This window comes from Gorilla gorilla, chromosome 10 (assembly GCF_029281585.2).
Source record: "Gorilla gorilla gorilla isolate KB3781 chromosome 10, NHGRI_mGorGor1-v2.1_pri, whole genome shotgun sequence".
NCBI classification, from domain to species: Eukaryota; Metazoa; Chordata; class Mammalia; order Primates; family Hominidae; genus Gorilla; species Gorilla gorilla.
The window spans coordinates 25,835,109-25,857,563 of NC_073234.2; the positions used below are offsets into that span (position 1 = coordinate 25,835,109).

A 22,455-nucleotide genomic window follows, 5' to 3' on the forward strand; every position below is an offset into this window, starting at 1 on the left:
AAGATCTGGGGAGAACAAAGACTACTACCCATGCAGTTGTTTCCATCTCAATCACAAACACTAAAATCTTATACCTTTTTTAAGAGTCTCTTACATGTTTAACTTCTACATTTATACAGGGTGGCTAAAACTTGGGATTACGTACTTCTTTATCATATACCCCTATAATATCACTGCTAATATGACGATAACTTTTTAAAATAATAATCTTACCAATAGGAATTTAATGTATTTGTCACTAATTATTCTAAGAAAATACATTTCCACTTCATTGTAATTGACATCAATTCTCAAAGTTAAATTCCCAACTTACCTTCTTGATAGTTCTTAAAATTCTCTCATTCAGTTTTTTTAAAATAAATTAATCAGATAACTCTCATTGAAATATATGTCTCTGGGAAGAATAAATAATTAAAAAATATTGTACTATATCACCACGCCAGAGATTGAAATATATAAAAACCACTCATTATATTGTTCATTGATTTATTTTCCAATCATAACGGTCTGCATTTTAATATGAATATTTGTTGTAAATGACTAATGCTTAAATCAAACTATATAGAGAGGGAAAAGTAATTTTTAAAACATCATCTAGTTAAAAATAGGGAGGGCAGAAAAAGTAGATTTTTAAAACACAAGCTAAATGGTACATGAGCACTCAGGGGCGGTGGCTTGTGTCAGTAATCCCAGCAACTTGGGAGGCCAAGATGTGTTGATTTCTTGAGCTCAGGAGTTCAAGACCAGCCTGGTCAACATGATGAAACCCCGTCTCTACAAAAAAATACGAAAATTAGCCAGCATGGTGGTATTGGCCTGTAGCCAGCTGCTCTGGTTGCTGAGGTGGGAGGATCGCTTGAGCCTTGGAGGTGAGGTCGAGGCTGCAGTGAGCTGAGATGAAATTTACTGAAATTGGGGAAATATACTTCATAATGATAAATTAATTTTCCAAACCATTAGTAATATATTTTTTATCATTGCATATACCTAATGATACAAGTTCAACATATAATTGAATAAAATGAACAAGAAAACAATCATAAATGGGATTTTTAAAGACTCTTCTCTTGATGCTTAATACGAGACAGGCCAGTGAGCCTATAGAAAGATTTAAACTAGACAAGTAACCATCACTCATATGAATACATTCACACACATATACTCACACGGATACTCAATTTCAATGTAGTACCGCTAGCCAAGCTTGGCTAGGAGACAGTTGAAATGTAGCTATTCAAATTTAACATTAATTAATAAAAATAAATAACATTTAAAACCAACACCTCACCACATGAGCCACATTTATAAAGGGATGAAGAACATTTCCAGTTTAATAGAAAATGTTCTAACTATATTTTACCTACAACAGAAGTCAATAAACAAAAATCTGAGAACCTTATATGGTTTTTAATTCAGTAATATATGTCAAAATAACATATGGGCCAAAGAAATTATCAAGATGAATGGTCACAAAGGACTACTAAGGGAAGATTTTGAAAAGGCACAGATATTTTATTTCCAGTTTAAACATGGCAATACCATTATGGTCTTCACAGTTATTAAACAGGCAATAAAACTATATTATCAATGCATTTTAATGTCCACATGAAATAGAAAATTCCTGGGAAATGCTCATTACCAAAATATAGTATCTCAAATAGAAATCTGAGTAAACCCTACATGTATTGAAGAAATTCAGTTTAGCCATAAACTTTTCTACAAAAATAGCCTGCAAACTCAGATGGCATAACTAGTGAATGATCACATTTAAAAATAAAGCAGTACTCTTTATTATTATTATTACATTTTAAGTTCTAGGGTACATGTGCACAACGTGCAGGTTTGTTACATAGGCATAGATGTGCCATGTTGGTGTGCTGCACCCATCAACCCATCATTTACATTAGGTATTTCTCCTAATGCTATCCCTCCCCCAACCCCCCACCCCCCGACAGGCCCCGGTGTGTGATGTTCCTCACCCTGTGTCCAAGTGTTCTCATTGTTCAATTCCCACCTATGAGTGAGAACATGCGGTGTTTGGTTTTCTGTCCTTGTGATAGTTTGCTGAGAGTGATGGTTTCCAGCTTCATCCATGTCCCTGCAGAGGACATGAACTCATCCTTTTTTATGGCTAAAGCAGTACTCTTAACAAATGCTTCCAGGTTATAGAGAAAGAGAAAATCTTCCCAAGATAGCCTTGAGACCAAAACTTTTTCAAGTACATAGCTATAAATAAAAACATGGTCAAATATCCTTGTGAACATGGATGAAGAAACAAATCTTACCCTAGATATAGTAGTACGTGCACTGATATTTTATAAGGGGCAATATACAATGATCAGCATGGATTTGTTTCGGAAACAAAGCCTAGTTTAACATTTGACAAAAATAAAATAAAATAAAATTATTTTATAAAATGTTGTATAAAGAAAACATATATCATTCTAAGTAATAAAAAATGTACCTTTCTGGGTTCTTGTATTTGGGGAAGAATTGTTCTGCTCCAGGACTGTAATAGAAAAATTAAAATGATTTTTATAAAAACTAATATCTAGATAAACAATAATGAGTTTAGTTTCTTACTTTGAAACTTTGTGTGTTATTTAAAATGGGGACAATCTTTAATAAAATTAACTTTTTCTATAAAAATAAATGAAGTAATAGATCTTTGAAAGAAACATTAAAATAAGAGTTCTATTCTTCAACAGTATGAAATATTTTGAGGCACTTCCAAGCATTAAAGTAAAACGTTCCCTTCTAATCTTTCAAGAATATGCTTACAAGGAATAAGAACTATCGTTTTTAACACAGCAGACATGAGGACAATGCAAATGATTCCCAGGACCTTAGCAGTGAGCTTCTCTGGAGGTGGCAGTAAACCTGAGGGAGAGAAATAGAGGCACTGAGAGAGGGGAGATAGAGAGTTGATTAGGATTACATACTAGAGAATTACATACTAGAGAACCCACACATACAGGGAAACATAATGATAAACTTTGGCCTCTAAATCTATATCTACTCTAGTAATCTTTCTCTCAGAATATACCATTTCATTTTCACTAAATATAATGTTCCATGAGTGGATCGCAGATTACAGTTGATTACAGTTGAACAATGCCTGAATAAAATTAGTCTTCTGATTTCATATTAGAATATTAGATCCCATTTATGAACTCCGATTCTCACAAGTGCAAAATATTCCCTAATCTTTCCTCACCCTTCTGCACTCAACTGCACATCCTAGAACAATAACATTGAAGATATATTTAATGTTTTACCTTGGCAGTCATATATTTTATCAATCCCTTGATGATTCAGAGAAGCATTTTGAAGGTTTAATTCTACTTGGAATATTTCCTGTTCGGTTCCTGAAATGGAGCTTTTATTGCCTTTAGGTTTCCTTTGCTGCCTCTTTGGGTCCTGGGCCAGACTCACTTCTGAGAAGGTTCCTCTTTGTTTATTCATCTCTGCAGCTGTGTGATGTGAGGGACTGTGCTCTATGATAACTGCACTTAAGAAGCTATAAATGGTGTATATTTTGACAGGATCCCTGGTATAGGCAATGTGCATGTGTTGGGGCTGAGTAATAATGTTTACTTTGCTGTTAACCTAGGTAAAATTCTGCTACTAATTTCCTAAAGCTTTAAACAAAAATCACATGATATAATTGGCAATTTTTTAGATGTATTCTGTATTTGACATAATATTACTAGTGGGAACAATAAAAACATTAAACTTGTGAGAACTAGGAAGTTCATGAAAAATTGGTATTAAATTAAGGTTAGATTCTTCAAAAATGTTTCACACCAATAGACTGCATATGTCAACAATCAAAATACTGTATTTAGAAATACACAAATTTTATCATAGTTTTAAGAGTCATTGATGGTTAAGGATTGTGTGCCATAAGATAAAATAGTTCTGTCAGCATACAGAGTAACTTCTTATACTAACATACAATGTTAGTGAGTTACATTCATTTATTAAAAGGACCTGAGGTATTGTCAAATGATGTTTTTTCTAAATTAGGAAATCAGAAAAATCATTAAAATTTTAAAAATATATCTTGTAAAACATTACATTACTGTATGCATAAATACTACTGAAAACATATTTTTAAATTGCTGCTTTTACACAAGAAATTGGTAATTGATTTAAGGACTAAAATAGGAAAATTTAAAATGATAAATAAACGTGTGGCCCACCTATGGAAGAATAGTGTCCAATCAAACTTTCAGAAAGCTCCTATGATTCTATAAGTCAGTGAGGGTCGCTTTGGTTGTATAAGTAATTGTAATAGTTCAGATAATGTAATTTAATAATCTAGTCAATGAGCTCTGTAGTCAGTGAGACTACAAATGATTCTAGCTTTGCAAGTTGTAATATGTGACCTGTACTAAATTACTTAGTGTCTACTAACCTAGTTTACTAATCTACACTGGGAAAAATAATTTATAAAGTACAATGTATGTAAAAAACTAAACACACAACCTGGCACATATTAGCACTGAATACATAATAGATATTTCAACTATTTTTAACACAATTGCCATTTTATTATTTCTGATTTGCATTAGAGTGTGTTAAAATAACTGATTAATTAGGCGTCTCATGTCAGTGTGGTACATCTTTTTTGCAATGTTTGGTTCAATTGTTTTAAGTCTTCCAATTGTTTATAATTAAGGTCAGATTTGCATTTTATGGAAATGATTTCATCCTTATTTTTATTAAAAATTAAAACTGCTTTCATGAAATCTAGGTGTGTGATTGAGAATTAATGTTTGACATTCACAATTTGATGTATCCATATTAAAAATTTAAAGTTTGGTCTAAATGTAATATACAATTAAACCAGTAATGATTACAAAATCCAAAATTAATTGTTCATTGTCATGATGGTTATGGGTTTCACTCTAAATTACATGGATTGGCAAACCTATTATTATGTATGCATCTACTTGAGTGATTCTCCACCGGCAATGATGTGAATACTCTAAGAAATCCTTAAACATAGTTTATATTTTGGCTCGTTTTTCACCTGGAATTATTCATGTGAATAAAGTTCTACCTTGATTTTTGTCTATATCAACTTTACCTCAGGTGCATCACAGCCAGTATTTACAATCTTCTACTAAATGAGATGAGCTTAGTAGAGAAACAGGGAGAGGAGCAACACTTACCTACTGTCATCAGAAAGCCACATGCCCTTCAGTGGAGAGGTCAGGTTACCTCTGAAAGACACAAACGTTATCTGTGATCTTCACAGACTGCCCTTTGAAGGGTCAGAGTGAGGCAAGAGTGGAAAAAGTAGATTCCTCACCAATGTGTCACTGCAGATTTGAACAGGAAATTCTCAGCCTAGGGCTATTTTGAATTAGTTTAGCTCATCACACACTTTAGAATATAGGAGACTTTGGGTGGCTAGTGTGTCATTTAGTTTGTCCATTTTCAAGTGCCTCTTAGAAATTATTTTTATAGTCAACAAGATGGGGGGAGAGCAGAGATTTGATCCATGCTGGTAATTGTTTCCATCTCAGTTACAAACACCAAAGTTTTGTAACTTTTCAAAAGGATCTTAGGTGGTTGCTTTCTACATTTAGACAAGGTGGCTGAAACTTGACATTATATACTTCTTTATCATATACCCCTATAATATCACTGCTATCATAATAACAAAATTTAAATAATGATTTTATCAATAGGAATTTAATGTATTTGTCACTATTTTGAGAAAATGCTGCATTTTCAACTTAATTGTAACTGACATGAATTCTCAAACTTATCTTCTTGCTTTCTTTGCCTTAGTTCTTAAAATTCCCTTATTCATTTTTCTTCTTTATGTAAGTTAACCAGATTCCTCTGATTAAAATAAATGTCTCTTGAAAGAATAAAATATTAAACAATACTGAGCTATATCTCTATGCCAGAGACTGAAATAATAAAAAAACTACCTACTATATTGTTCACCCATTCCTTCTCTGATCATGACTTATTGTCTGCATTTTAATAGAAATATTTGTTGTAAATGATTAAAGCCTAAGTTAAACTATGAAGGGAGGTTAAAGCAATTTTTAAAACATCACCTACTTAAAAATGGGGAGGCCAGAAAATGGAGATTTTTTAAAACACAAGTAAAATGATACATGAATGTCCGGGCGTGGTAGCTCATGTCAGTAATCCCAGCACTCCAGGATCACTTGAGCTCAGGAGTTTGAGGTTAGCATGATACACAGGATGAAACCCCATCTCTTAAAAATATATATATATATATTTATATATAAAAATTAGCCGAGGATGCTGGTGTTTGCTTGTAGTCCCATCTGCTCTGGAGGCTGAGGTGAGAGGATCGCTTGAGCCCTGGGGGTCAAGGCTGCAGTGAACTGTTAGTGTCACTGCACTGTAGCCTGGGCAACAGAGCCAGACCTTGTCTCAAAAACAAATAAACAAAATTTTTAAAAAAATAAGTGGTATATGAACATCAGGGAAAAAACTATAAATTATCTAGTTGTATTAAATAAAAATCTTTTCATCATTTATTTTCTATCAAGAAAAGGGGGAATGTTTATGCATAATTCTATTGCCCAGGCTGGAGTGCAGTGGTGCCATCTCGGCTCACTGCAACCTCTGCCTCCTGGGCTCAAGCGATTCTCCTGCCTCAGCCTCCTGAGTAGCTGCGATTACAGGGGTGTGCCACCACGCCCAGCTAATCTTTTTTGTATTTTTAGTAGAGACGAGGTTTCACCGTGTTAGCCAGGATGGTGTCGATCTCCTGACCTCATTATCCGTCTGCCTCGGCCTTCCAAAGTGCTGGGATTACAGGCATGAGCCACCGTGCCTGGCTATCCTCTGAAATCTAAAAAGTTGGAATTTAAATCCATATTTATTTCTTTGCAATGAGAATTATTATTTGCCCTTCCATCAGAATGGCTAATGGTGGCTAGGTATATATGTTTTTCTGTAAAATATATTGTAATATATTTTCACAAAATTAATTAATAATGTCATATGCATATATGCTTGTGTTCACATTGTATCTATTTCAATAACAAGTAAACTTATTTATATTTATATTTTATTGCATTTTCATAAACTAGGTTAATTTTTCTATTAGTCACATTATGGAATTAAAACAATAAAATCATTCACTAAAGATGCCACATAATGTATCATTCACTGATGTTTTCTATTTAAGTTTGAAGCGCTGATGTCTACTATTGCTACAAACATCCACTTGGTGTTTTCCATTAAATAGTGTTATACCGTTATTGTTTGCATAATGACAGGGATACTTCTGAGGAATATGTCTTTAGGCAATTTCATCCCTGTGTCAACATCAGAGAGTTTATTTACACAAACCTAGATGGTACAGCTACTACACTCTTATGTTATATGGGATAGCCTATTGCTCCAAGGATACAAACCTGTACAACATGTTACTGTTGTGAATAATGTAAGCAGTGACCAGAATGGTAATTTTTGTTTGTCTAATTATATATAAACAAAAAAACAGGAAAATATGCTTTAAAAAAGGTTAAAATGGCATCCTTTTATAGGGCACTTACTACGAATGAAGACTGCAGAAATGGAATTTTCCCTGGGTGAGTCAGTGAGTAAGTAGCAAGTGAAAGTCAAGGCCTAGGATATTACAGCACACTACTGTAGAATTTATAGACTGTACACTAGGGTACACTATATTTATGCAGCACTTTTTTTCTTTAGCTAATAATAAATTAACTTTACTGCATCTTTGTTGGTTTCTAAATTTTTCATATTTTAAAAATCTTCTGCCTCTTTTTAAATACACTTTATTTAAAAACACAAATTGCACAGTCTTAACAACTATATTCTTTTTCTATGAGCTTTTTTCTATATTTCATTTTAATTTTTTTCTTTTTAAACTTTTTTTAAAAACAAAGACAGAAACGCATACATTAGCCTAAGCCTACACAGTGTCAGCAAGATCAATCTCACTGTCATCCCCTCCACATCTTGTCCCACTGGAAGGTTCAGGCAATAACACATGTGCAGCGGTCCTCTCCTATGGTAACAGTGCCTTCTTCTGGAATTCCTCCTGAGAGACCTGCCCAAGGTTGTTTTTCAGGTAACTGTTTTTATAGAAGTAGAAGGAGTACACTCTAAAATAATAATTAAAAGTATACTACAGTAAATACATAAACCGATAACCTGTCATTTATTATCATTATCAAATATTATGTAGTGTATGTAATTGTGCTATACTTTTATTCCACTGGCAGCAAGGTAATTTACACCAGCATCACCACAGACATGTGAATAATACACTGTTCTGCAACTATTGCTATGACGTCACTAATTCATAGGAATTTTTCAGCTCCGTTATAATCTAGTGGGACCACTATCTATGTGCAGTCAGTCATTGACCAAAACATCATTTTGTGGCACGTGACTGTATATCATGTCCTTTGTTAATCGAAATAATACAGATTTCTACTGTTTGAGCATTTACTGTGAATGAAGTTTATGCTTATACAAAGGCAAAATAAATATATAAAAACAAAACAAAAATTACACAAGATAACTGTAGTTAGAATTTACTCTATATGATGTGTGTGTATATATATATATATGTTTATGTGACGTAAATACACACACACACAGAACTTACGATGATTAATATTAGGTGTCAACCGGATTGGATTGAAGGATGCCTAGATAGCTGGTAAAGTGTTGCTTCTGGCTGTGTCTGTGACGGTGTTGCCAGAGGAGATTGACATTTGACTCAGTGGACTGGGCGAAGAAGACCCATCCTCGGTGTGGGTGGGCACCATCCAATGGCTGCCAGAGCGAGTAGAACAAAGCAGCTAGAAGAAGGTGGGGTAAGCTGGCTTGCTGAGTGTTCGGCTTTCATTTTTCTCCCGTGCTGGATGCTTCCTTCGTTCCTCCTGCCCTTGGACATCAGACTCCAGGTTCTTCAGCCTTTGGACTCTTGTACTTACACCAGTGGTTTTACAGGGGCTCCTGGGCCTTCGGCCACAGACTGAAGGCTGCCCTTTTGGCTTCTCTGCTTCTGAGGCTTTTGACTCGGACTGAGCCACTACTGGCTTCTTTCTTCCCCAGCTTGCAGATGGCCTATTGTGGGACTTTGCCTTGTGATCGTGTGAGCCAATTCTCCCTAATAAACTCCCTTTCATATATACACGTATCCTATTAGTTCTGTCCATCTGGAGAACCCTAACACCGAACCTATATATGAATTACTGTGACTATTGCAAATAATGGCAATATCTGGTTTCCTATGGGTTATGGCTAAGTTGGAAGTCAATAAGAAGTGAAAATATACTTTTAATGTAACATGAAATGAAATAATTTTCAAGGAGTTTAAGAAATTGGAGTGAATTAGTTATTACTAACTCTAAAGAAAATAAAATTCAAATATCTTCAATAGATTAAGCACACCTTCGCAATGAAAACTTGGATATTCAAAAAGAAGACTTAAAGTAAAGGAATTATGTGGATATGCCTAATTGGATATTGAATAGATAGTGTATTAATGACAAAGTTTCCAACATTGAAATAAATATTTGTATTAGAATTTGGGGAGCACATACAGGCTAACTGGTAAATAAAATAGAGAGTAATCTTACATTGTTTGTACTGCTATAATAAAATATCACAAACTAGGCAATCTATTAACCATACAGATATATTACTCACAGTTCAGACAGCAGGGAGGTCCAAGATCAAAGTGCCAGCAGGTGTGTTGTAAATTGTATTAAATTAACAAGTTTGTATGTGGAAAGTAAACAATGAAAATATTTATTATGAAAACATAAGAGAACAACAGAGTTTAAACACTTGGTAGTGTTCAATCAGAATGTAATAAAAATTAAGTTATAATTAATACCAGTGCTTATATATTTCCATACAAATAAAATACATAAGGATTATATTTTAGAAATTGATAATTATATTAAGTATAGAGTAATTTGAATTTAAAAGCAAAGAATGTATATATTCAGTAATAACTGTTGTCTTTATGAGACATTCCTTGCATGTAAGCATAAAGAAAAATGAATATAAATGTAGAGCTACCATATGATCCAGCAATCCCACTCCCAGGTATATACCCAAAAGCAAGAAAATCAGTTTATCTAAGAGATAGCTGTACTCCCATGTTTGTTGCAGCACTCTTCACAATAGCTATGATCTGGAAGCTACCTAAGTGTCCATCAACAGATGAATGGACAAATAACATGTGTGTATATAAACAATGGAGTAATATTCAGCCATAAAAAGAATGAGACCCTGTCATTTGCTACAACATGAATGGAACCAGGGGTCATTATGTTAAATAAAATAAGCCAGTCACAGGAAGACAATCATCACATGCCCTCACTTAGCTGTGGGATTTAAAAATCACAACAGTTGAACTCATGGAGAGAGAGAGTAGAAGGATGGTTACCAGAGATTGAGAAGGATAGTGGAAGGTTAGTAGTAGGGAGGTGAAAATGGTTAATTCGTGGATACAAAAAATAGAAAGGATGAATAAGACCTAGTGTTTGATAGCACAACAGGGTCACTACAGTCAATAATAATTTAATTGTACTTTTTAAAATAACTAAAGAGTATAACTGGATTGTTTGTAACAAAAGAATAAATCCTTAGGGAGATGGAAACACCCTTTTTAAATGATGTCATTATTATGCACTGCATGTCTCCCTCAAAACAGCTCATGAACCCCATGAACATATATACCTACTATGTATGCACTGAAATTAAAATTAAAATATTTAAACAAGGAAAGATGAAGATAAAATATTTAACAACATATACCATGCCTCACAAACTGGTAGAACACTATTACGGTTGTAATAGTGCCGTCTTAATATAAGGCAAACCCTTTACTGGAATTGAGGAAGCATGCTTCATAATGTAAGATTAATTTTCCAAACCACTAGTAATATACATTTTTATCATTGCATGTACCTAATGCGACAAGTTCAACATATAATGGATTAAAGTGAATAAGTAACAATCGTAAATGGGATTTTAAACCCTTTTCTCTCAGTGCTTAACACACAAACAGGCCAGAGAGCCGATAGAAAGATCTGAACTAGACACGTAGTTATCACTCATATGCACACACTCACACACATGTAGAATATTCACATATTTAATTTCACATATTTTTCCCAAATACACTGTAATCTCATAATTCTAAGCATATTAGTAAAAAATATAGGACTATGATTTCAGTGTAGTACCACCAGCCAAGCTTGGCCAGTGGATAGTTAAAAAATAGCTATTCTAATTCAACATTAATTAATACCAAATAAATAACATGTAAAACCAGTTTCTCAGTACACTAGCCACATCTTTGCATACAAAGATGAAGAATATTTCCAGCTTCATAGAAAATGTTCTAACTACAGTTTACCTACAATAGAAGTCAATAAAAAAATCTGACAACCTCAATGGTTTTAAATTCAGTAATACATATCTAAATAACATATGGGTGAAATAAATTATCAAAATGAATGGTCACAATTTTTATATGAATTATAAGGAAAATAGAATGAAAATCTCTCTTGTAAAAACTGATTGCCCTCAATGTACATATATTACAAAAGATGACCTAAAAATTAAATAACCATTGAATGCACTAAAATAAATTAAAAATAGAAAAGCTAAAACTAAATACAAGTGGTGTATAAGAAAATAATGAATAAACAGTAAAAAATCACGATAAAGAATAATATCACAATAGAGAGAACAACAAGGCCAAAGGTATTTTCATTGAAAATGCTTTTAAAATTTGATGAAAGACTACTAAAAATATACATCTACTAATGTATCCACAAAAATAATAAATTTAACATTTTAAAAAATTGATAAGGGCCAGGCACAATGATGCCTCCCAAAGTGCTGGGATTATAGGCTTGAGCCACCACAACTGGCCTATTTCTAGATTAAACATGGCAATACCACTATGGTCTTTACAGTTATTTAGTGGCAATAAAACTGTATTTTCATTACATTTTAATGTCTATATGAAATAGAAAATTCATACATACTCATTACCAAACGCAGTGCATCAAATAGAAATCCGAGTATATCCTACATGTTTTAAAGAAATTCAGTTTAGACATAAACTTTCCTAGAAAAATAGTCTACAAACTCAGATGGCATTACTAGTGAATTATAACATTTAAAAATAAAGCAGTACGCTCAATAAATGCTTCTAGGTTATAGAAAAAGAGAAATTCTTCCCAAGATAGCCTTGATATAAAAACCTTTCAAGTATATAGCTATGAATAAAAACATGGTCAAATATCCTTGTGAATGTGGATGAAGAAACAAATCTTACCCTACATAAAATATATATGCACTAATTTTTTTTTTTTTTTTTTTTTTTGAGACAGAGTCGCCCTCTGTCGCCAGGTTGGAGTGCAGTGATGCACTCTCGGCTCACTGCAACCTCCGACCCCTGGTTTGAAGTGATTCTCCTGCCTCAGCCTCTCGAGTAGCTGGGACTACAGGTGCGCACCACCACGCCCAGCTAATTTTTGTATTTTTAGTACAGATGGGGTTTCAGCACGTTGGCTAGGATGGTCTCAATCTCTTGACCTCCTGATCCACCGGCCTCAGTCTCCCAAAGTGCTGGGATTACAGACGTCAGCCACCACACCCGGCCAGCACTGATATTTTATGAGGGAAATATACAATGATCACCATGGATTTATTTCAGAAACAAAGGCTGGTTTAACATTTGAAAAAATAAAAGTAGCTTATAAAATGTTATATAAACACAATATATATCATTCCAACTGCTACAAATTAATAAAAATGTTACAATGGATAAAGTCTATTAGAAAATAGGAATATTATAAAACTGCTTCGATATGAGAAAGATAGGATGAAAACAACACCAAGCTTTGTAAATATGAATAACATGTTTAAGTATTTTTTGCCAAAATCAGAAAACGATACATATGATACACACAGAACTTTGATTGTACCTTCTATTCAACTATGGGTATAAAACCCTAGCCAGTGAAAATAAATGAAAATAAAACTAAGTTATAGCATATAGATTAAAAAAATAAAAGTGTGATCATTTGCAGATAAAATTGCTCTTTATATAGAACACCCAGAAATAAATCAATAGTTGACATAATAGATTTAAATATATAAAATCAGTGGAATAAGTAGATATAAAATCAAAATGCAGACATCAGTTGTATTTCTATTTATAACAACAAAAATTACTAAAGGGAATTTTAGAATCAGGATGCCATTTACAAAAGCATAAATGTAAAATACCTACATTTCTGTATGACTTCAATCCCCCAAAATACAAAATACAATAGAGAGAAATTAAAGATAACACAGTACATTGAAGGAAACACTTTATATTGATTAGAAAAGTCAATATTATAAAGAAGCTAATCTTTAAAAATTACTTTAGAGAATAAATGCAGTCACAAATAATCCCAGGAGAGGCCTTTTTTTTTTTTTCTGGATAGCTTTATTGAAGTGTCGTGTACAAAGCATACATTTCATGCACTTAAAATGATTAAAAATCAGTGATGTTTAGTATATTCACAGAGTTACAACCATCACCACTACTGAAATTTAGAAAGTTTTCATCACGACACAAAGTAACGTTCTATCAATTAGTGGTCATCTCCTATTTCAACCTCCCTCAGACATTGGCAACCACTATTCTACTTTCTGTCTCCATGGGTTTGACTGTTCTTGGTACTTCCTATAAGCTGACTCACATAACATGCAACTTTTAGAAAGGCTGAAAACCACAAATATCATGTTGAGCAAAATGAGCCCGACACAAATGCTAGGATGTCTGTACTTTAGTAATTGTGTGTATCCTATTTCAATAATTGATTTAGAATTTTCTTATTAGAGCAAATAACATAATTCATTTGAAGATTTATGCAATCATAATATATTTCTATTTTAAGAAATATAAAATTTATCTGATGCACTGCAAATGCAAACGCTTTACCTCTAAAGCTTACGCTTACAATGATATATTATTGAAGATCCACACTGGGCTGATTTAAGTCCATTTACTTGTAGCACTGCACAGTTAAGTTCAGCATTATCTGAGTCTTTTATCCTGTAATGGAGAAAAATCCATATTCTGTTACATTTTAAGCAAATGATTCATGAGACGAAAGCATTTTCCATGTACTGTGAGAAAAGAATTTCATGGAAAAGGGTAATTAAATTTTTCATAATATTAGTAAGAGTCATTATTCTGAACACTCAATACAGTAGCCCCCCTTCATCCACGAGGGATATGTTTCAAGATTCCAGTGGATGCCTGAAACGGCAGATAGTGCAGAACCTAGAGAAAGATTATGTTTTCTCTACACATTCATAACTGTGATAAAATTTAATTTATAAATTAGGCACAATAAGAGATTGACAACAATAACTACTAATAACAAAATTATGGCAATATGCCAACAGCACTACTCTTGTGCTTTGAGGATATTCTTAAGAAAAAAAGTAAGTGTGGCTTTTTAATAAAAACAAGCACTGCAATTCCCTGATAGTCCAGCTCGAGCTTGTCCAACTCGCTGCCCACGGGCCGCATGTGACCCAGGATAGCTTCAAATGTGGCCCAATACATATACGTAAACTTTCTTAAAACATTCTGTGATTTTTTTTTCTTTTTTTTGCTCGTCAGCTATCGTTAGTGTTAGTGTATTTTATGTGTGGCCCAAGACTCTTCTTCTTCCAATGTGGCCCACAGAAGCCAAAGATTGGACACCCCTGGTCCATCTGATAATCAAGAAAGTTACTAGCTGACCAATGAGCGGTTGAAATATATGGACTACTATGGTCTATTGTAAAATATTTATGTCAGCATTTCACTAACTTTCCACATCTTTCTTCATCTCTATGATTCCACATAGATTTATTCATATTATTCTTCTGAATTTATCCTTTATATATATATTGTTATATAGTGCCATACAAAACAACTTACTCATGTTTGAAAGCCAAACCATTTATTGTCACCCATGGATGATGACTGCTGTTACGAAACACACCAATCCATGAGGATGGTGAAATGATGGACAGAAATTTCTAAAAGAAAAGAAAGAATTTTCACTTAAATAATAATTATGAAAACATTATAAAAAATAATATATTAAATTTGAAAACCACTATTTGCAGTGCCAAAAAGTTTCATAAATGTTTATAATTTTGATATAAATGAATCCATCAATGTTTATACTTAGTACTTTTATTCTTGTCATGTTAATAAAGAAGTTTTAATTCTTGCATTATAATAGTTACCCCAATTGACTGAATAAACACAGTAAGGATTTAAATAAGTTTCCTGATACTGTGCATTCATTCCTCCAGATACTGTGACTAAATCAAACTATTTTTGTGCTATATTTCTCAGAGTTGGAGATTTAGAAGAGAAATGAGAGGTTGTCATTCAGAAATAAATGACATGGAAGCTACATATTGGGTTTTCTGGGTACCACACCATTCTTTAACTAGATAAGCCCTCACTTTTTTATCTGATTTGGTTTTGGTGGAATAACAGTGATCCTGACCAGGTGGTGTAGACTCGTCTCTCTCTGCTACTCCCTACTAAAAACAACTATTAACTCTGGGATTAATGAAAGACAAAAGCAATGGAGAACTCTGAAAGGTGGAAAGAGAAAGATGAAATTGTCTGGGACCCTAGCATCAGGGATCAACCAAGTGTCCGAGCGAGCATGTTAAGTCCTCCACACAACAGAAGAAGGTGACCTAGGCCTGCTGTTTCCCTACACCCAACCTGGCAATAGGAGGAGGCCCAGCAAAGCTCACTCCTGTTCTGTATTGAAGGGGAGTCCCCTCCGCAACAACAGGCAAGGCTGGTACCACTGGCAAGGATGATCTACCAGGAGACTTGTTACCAATACAGCCAGAGGAAGTACTTCCTTCTCATACCAAGAGACACCAGAGTGGATGTGGGTGAGGAGGATCAGCAAAGGAACCCAATGACTACCAGTGCACCACCCAGGGTCCTCTTTGTCCCTGAGGGCATGAGACTCACTTCCCCATCCAGAGACACAGGATTGAATGGATTCTTAGTGTTCTTTGTACATAGTACAGCAGTGAACAGTAACAAACGACAGATAACCGCAATAATATGGAGGAATTGCACAAATATCAGATAGGAGTGAAAAACACAGACATGAAATTCACAGTGTATGATTCCCTTTATATAAATTCAAAAGCAGGTAAACGTTATTTATAACATTAAAAGTCAAGACAGTGTTTTGGAGAGGAGTCAGGATAAGTGATGAGGGCATACACAGGGGTGGAACTGCTAGAGCTGGAAACTTTTATTTCATGATCTGACTTGTATCACAGGAGTTCATTCACTTTGTGATCAATCTGCATGACCAGATCACATCATGCCCGATAAAATTAGATAGCAAAATGTATTGTGGATTGAAAGCATTTCTAGAAGCATGGTTTTCCATGAAAAGCAAAATCTGAAAATAATCAAAAGTACATTAGCAGTATATGAATTTTAAAACATTATTAAGTCAATCAATTAAATACTACATAAACTTGAAAACATATAAGCTAAATATATATACCCACACATATGGATGATTTCTACAAATATATTATCGACCGAAAGAAGCTTTTCATAAAGTGTTTAAAACATTTACATCTTACCATTTCTTCTTCATTATCTATAGAAAGCAGACCGGAGTTCTTTGAAGTACAGGCCAACAAACTCTCTTCCCAAGTTCTTCTTTCCTTACCAATGTAGTAACAACTGTTGGAATATGTAATCCACTCCTCAGGACAATGGCCACAATGACGTGCTAAATAAAGATATGAATTACTATCTAGACCAATATGAATTTTTAAAAATGAAAATTAGTTCACATATTTGCAAACATATAAACCTATATGTATGCAACATATCTATGCATCTTCATGGGCTGGTAAATATATAGTGTCAAAATACCCAGTCACTTATACACACATGCACAGAAAAGGGTTAGCCTCTCTCCCCTAATCGTGTTCCCACATAAAGCAAACCAGCAAACAAAAATCCACTCTATACATGTCTTGAAAAATCAATGAACTAATCTGATTTTTAAGGAACAATAAATAACTTGTATCTTATCATATTATAGCAGTAAGAATTTGAACACAACAGATAAAAAGAAAGCATAGTGATTTTACTTATAGTTGATGACAAGTGAATGCCTTACTCTAATTCTATTTATGAACACTTATTGCCAAATTTTATAATTTTTCACCCAAAATTTTATTTTTGTACAGCCTAAGATCAAGAAAAAATAAACTGTACAATATTAAAACTTTAAAAATTATTATATACCTTTCTGAGTTCTTGTATTCAGGGAAGAATTGTTGTGCCTCCGTATTAATGTAGCTAGAAAAATTAAAGTAATCTTTGTAAAAAAATTAGCATCTAAATCAATCATAATAATTTTAAGTTTTTGTTTGAATTTTTTTGTATTATTTAGAGTTAGAATAATATGGAATAAAATTGATTTTAAGAAAAATTTGATAAAGTAATGGTGATTTTTTGGAGAAGTATTTCACAGATCTAAAGAACCAAATTTCACCATCTCATATAGTTCTTATAATTCTTGATTTAACTACTTTCAAAAATTAATTTCTATTTCTCAGTAAGGTTTTTCAGACTCCTAGAACATATTTTTGAGTTATGAAATCCAAATATATACATACGATTGCATCAGAAGCGAATACTTTCAACAATTATTCTTTCATTTATTCTTTGACAAATTCAGAATAATCATTCCACATTTAGTCCAAATATATACATTACAATGAGAACCCTATTCCCTGAAAATATGAAATGTTTAGAGGCACATTCAATCATTAACGTGAAAATTCCCCTTGTAATCTTCGAAAATAGACTTACAGGGAATAACAACTATCGTTACCACAGAGGCCATTAAGATAAGACAGATAATTCCCAGGATCCCAACAATGAGCTTCTCTGGAGCTGATGGTAAATCTGCAGGGAGAGAAATGGGAACAGTGCGAAAGGAGAGGTGGATACAGTCGTTTAGAAGATTCACAGACAAGAGAACCTGAATGCACAGGAATCATACAGAGAAACTTGGACCCCAAACCCTCATCTCCCATTGTAATCTTTTTCTCAGAATAATATACCATTGCATTTTCAGGAAAAATAATGCTCCATGAATTATTTGACAAAGACTACAAACTTCAACAATGAGTTCAATCAGTCTTCATACTTTACATTGAAATAGCATATCTCAACTTGGAATTCTGATCTTTGCAAATAGAAGTTATATGAGCACTCCCTTCTCTTTCCCCACATTCCTGTACCCCAAGCTGCACATCCTAGACTGTTATACTGAGGATCTTTTAAATGCTTTACCTTTGCAGTGATAGGTTTTGTCATTCCCTTGAAAATCCTGAGAAGCTTTTTGAAGGTTTAATTCCGCATAGGTTATTTCCTGTTCAGTTGCTAAAATGGAGCTTTTATTGCCTTTAGGTTTTCGTTGCTGCCTCTTTGGGTTTGGGGGCAGATTCAGGTCTGAGTAGATTACTCCTTGGTTATCCATCTCTGCAGTGTGTGATGTCAGGGATTGTACTCTATAATAACAGTAGTTAAGAAGTTAATAAATGGTTTATATACAAGATTCCCTAGTGCAATTAAAAGGGTGAGGTGGAGAACGAGTATTGGAGCTCATTTTGCATTAAAGAATCTAAAGTTCTTTCTCTGATTTTCTTCAAGCCTAAACAAGTTTCTTATGAATATTTGTTTTAAAAAAAGATTTTTAGGCCGGGCGCGGTGGCTCACGCCTGTAATCCCAGCACTTTGGGAGGCCGAGGCGTGCCGATCACGAGGTCAGGAGATCGAGACCATCCTGGCTAACACGGTGAAACTCCGTCTCTACTAAAAATACAAAAATTAGCCGGGCACGATGTCAGGCGCCTGTAGTCCTAGCTACTCGGGAGGCTGAGGCAGGAGAATCTCTTGAACATGGGCGGCAGAGGTTGCAGTGAGCGGAGATCGTGCCACTGCACTCCAGCCTGGGCGACAGAGTGAGACTCCGACTCAAAAAAAAAAAAAAGATAAATTTTCTGCATTTGACAAAATATTATTGCTGGGGCAATGAGAAGCAATAAATTACTAAGGAATAAAGAAGTTCAGGAATAAAAATATATTTCTTAAAGTCTGGTGCTTTACCTGTGTTAAAAATGAAAATGTGGTATTAGAAAAACTTCTGCACTCATTTTTATGTTAATTTTGAAATCCAGTAGTGGTTAAGACTATGTGGTCTGCACATGAGTAATAGTAAAGTTGACATATATATATATATAAATTTCTTGCACTACATTACTTTTATTTAGTAATTTATACACATTAATGAAAATCAATAGGGGTAATTAAATGGTCTTTTCTTAACGGCTGAAATGTCCTAAGAAACTATTAAAAATTATTTGAATTATTAAGAATTATAAAAATTTAAATATTTGTATATGTCATAAAATGCTATGTGACACAGTTAACTTATGCATAACCTAAATAGTATTAGGAACATTACATAAATTGTTAATACTTACAGAAGTATTGGTAATTTAATTAGTAATTGGTAATTTATTTCCTGGCTAAATTATGAACCAAAAAATGATAAATAAAAGTATAGGTAATTCATGTTAAAGCACATTTCATTTAAAATTATAGAATGATTTTATGGTTGTCAAAGTGAGTAAAGGCCACTTTAGTTGTATAAGTACTTGTAAATTTTCAGATAATGTAATTAAATCATTTAGTCAATGGGCTCTGGAGTCAGTGAGATTAGAATTAATTCTAGCTTTGACACTTATAATGTACGACCTTTAAAAAGTTATTCTATTTTTAATAACCCAGTTTGTTAATCTAAAACGGGAATAAGAACATATGAAACGTTGCATGTAAAACATTTACCACTCAACCTGGCACTTAAAGTTCTCAATAAGCATTAGCTATTTTAATTATTATTTTAGTCACAATTGTTATGTTACTGTTTCTGATTCGTGTCAGTTAAAGCATGGAAAATAAATCTTCAGATAAGTCTCCTATGTCCGTGCGCTACATCTTTTTTTGCAATATTTTGATCAATTTTTAAAAAGTATTTTTATTGCTTTGTAATACCTTTAGCATTTTATGTAATCTACCTCATTCTGATTTTTATTAAAAATAAAAACTGCTTTTCTTTAATCTACATGTCTGAGGAATTGTATTTGGCTTTCATCAATTGATTATTTTAATAATCTTTAATGGCTAAGCTAAATATAAATTATTATTCAAAGATACATGATGTACTGATTACAAAATACAAAATTAATTGTTCATTATTTTGATGTTAATAGCTTTCCCTTAAATTATATTGATCAACAAACCCACTAGATTTCCACAAACAATAATTTGAAAACTTTAAGAAATCCTTCAACATATTTCATATTTTAGGTTTTTACCCTGAGTTATTCAAATGAAGACAGCAATATTCTACTTTGATTTTATTGTATATTAATTATACCTCTTTTGTATCATATTGAGCACTTGTAATCACCCACTAAATGAGATAGGCTAGTAGAGAATTGGAGAGTAGCAACACATACCTTCTGTCCCCAGAAAGTCACACATCCTTTAGTGGAGAGGCCAGGTTAGTCTCATAAAAAGGCCTACTATAGCTGTGTAATAAAAGGTGAAATTTGAAGGCATAAATCCAAGACAAGAACAAACAATGCCTGCAATCTTCGCAGACTGCCCTGTGAAGGCTCAGAGTGAGTCAAGAGTGGAAAAAGTAGATTTCTCATCAACGTGTTACTAAGGTTTGAACAGGAAATTCTACACATGGGCTATTGTGAAATCAGTTTTATCTCATCACACACCTCCAAAATATAGGATACTTGGTCTATTAAAAGTACAACGTTGACTTTGAAAGTGTGTCATTTAGTTGGTTCATTTTTCAAGTGCCTATGAGAATTTTTTTTTTCTGTCCTGATCACGAACATTGCCAACCCTCACCTTGTTAAGAGTGCCTTTTAGACTAGGTTGCTAAATCTTAACATTGCATACTTCTTTTCTTTATATTATTTTATTATATCACTTCCATTATAATAGAAAACATTCTAAAACATAGTAATATTATCAACTGATATCTACTGATTTTTTCCTTAATTATTCTGAAAAATTACTACAGTAATTACTCAATTGATTGTAGCTGGCACAAAAAGCATCATTGGCAAAGTTATATTATTAACTTCTCTTAGTTCTTAAATTTTTGCATTTAATTTTTTAAAATAGATTATTTAATCTTCAGATTACCCTTGATAAAAATAAATGTATCTTGGAAAGGTAAAATATTAATCAATTTTGAAATATATTAGCATACCAGAAATTGAAATATTAAATAGCTATTCATTACATTCTTCATTTATTCATTCTCCGCCATAACAAATTATCTCAACTTTGATAGAAATATTTAGTTGTAAATGACAAAAACTGAAGTCAAACTATGTATGGGGAAAAAGTAATTTTAAAATCTTACTAGGAGGAAAGTCAGTAAATTGGCAGAATAGGTGGTCCCCCACACATATGCCCCCACAGCAACAATAATTTTTCAGCCATCCACAGACAAAAGTTCCTTTGAGGGAGTTTGGAATTCAAGTAGGAGTTTGTAAAATGCCAGTGGAACCCAAGACCTAGGAAGGTTGTTTTAGGGAATAGATTTGCATCCAAGTGGCAGACTTACCAACAGTGATTCCATCTCCAGACCTGAAAAGGGACCCATCCTCCTGTGGACTTGCCTTCAGCCCCATTAGGCCTTGGTCATGCTGCCAAAACCATTTGCCCAGGGGCCCAGGAGGAGACTCACACACTAGTGTCTCAGGAGGTAGGCATATCAACTGTAGTCTCAATGTAGACCCTGAAACAGCCCTCTAACTTGGCTTTAACTAGTGTCAGTCACAACTTGAGATCAGTCCTTCACCCACAGAGACTTCCTGGGAGACATATACATCTGTACCTCTGGGGCATGCTTGCTGACCTCTGTCCTACAGAAGAAACTAAAATGGCCCTGAATCTCCACTCAAACTCCTCTCAACTGTGACCTGAGTTAATCACAGGAAATTGCTGTGAGACTCAATCATCTTTGTCAGCAGTACAGGCTTGCTGACTTCAGTTCCACGGTAGTTTCTGAAACAGCCTTGAATCTTGACCTTCACCCTTCTCAGCTGTGGACTGTGAGCAGTCTTGCCAGCTCAGGGATACAGAGGGAGGACATGTGCATCCATGTCCCAACTAGGAGACCATTGACCTAGGTTTCACAGCAGATCCTTTAATTGGACAGAAAAGGGGTTTCGACCCTTCTCAGCTATGCTAGAGAGCAGTTTGCCCATACAGGG

At 33.8% G+C, this 22,455-nt stretch overlaps 2 protein-coding genes across 2 annotated transcripts; both read right to left on the reverse strand.

Annotated features, from left to right (window-relative positions):
* Window positions 1-320: 320 nt before the first annotated feature.
* On the reverse strand, window positions 321-5,145 carry LOC115936470 (NKG2-E type II integral membrane protein-like). Its single transcript, XM_055358666.1, has 4 exons — window positions 3,279-5,145; window positions 2,782-2,880; window positions 2,465-2,509; window positions 321-774 (listed from the first exon to the last, which is right to left on the reverse strand). The coding sequence occupies exons 1-4, from the start codon at window positions 3,568-3,570 to the stop codon at window positions 662-664; spliced, it is 549 nt and encodes a 182-aa protein (XP_055214641.1). The 5' UTR covers window positions 3,571-5,145; the 3' UTR covers window positions 321-661.
* Window positions 748-21,976, reverse strand: LOC101127319 (NKG2-A/NKG2-B type II integral membrane protein). Its single transcript, XM_004052709.5, has 11 exons — window positions 21,804-21,976; window positions 20,668-20,739; window positions 18,437-18,654; window positions 17,951-18,046; window positions 17,381-17,434; window positions 16,705-16,856; window positions 14,999-15,099; window positions 5,181-14,119; window positions 2,846-2,880; window positions 2,465-2,509; window positions 748-774 (listed from the first exon to the last, which is right to left on the reverse strand). The coding sequence occupies exons 3-8, from the start codon at window positions 18,621-18,623 to the stop codon at window positions 14,008-14,010; spliced, it is 702 nt and encodes a 233-aa protein (XP_004052757.3). The 5' UTR covers window positions 18,624-18,654; window positions 20,668-20,739; window positions 21,804-21,976; the 3' UTR covers window positions 748-774; window positions 2,465-2,509; window positions 2,846-2,880; window positions 5,181-14,007.
* Window positions 21,977-22,455: the final 479 nt, after the last annotated feature.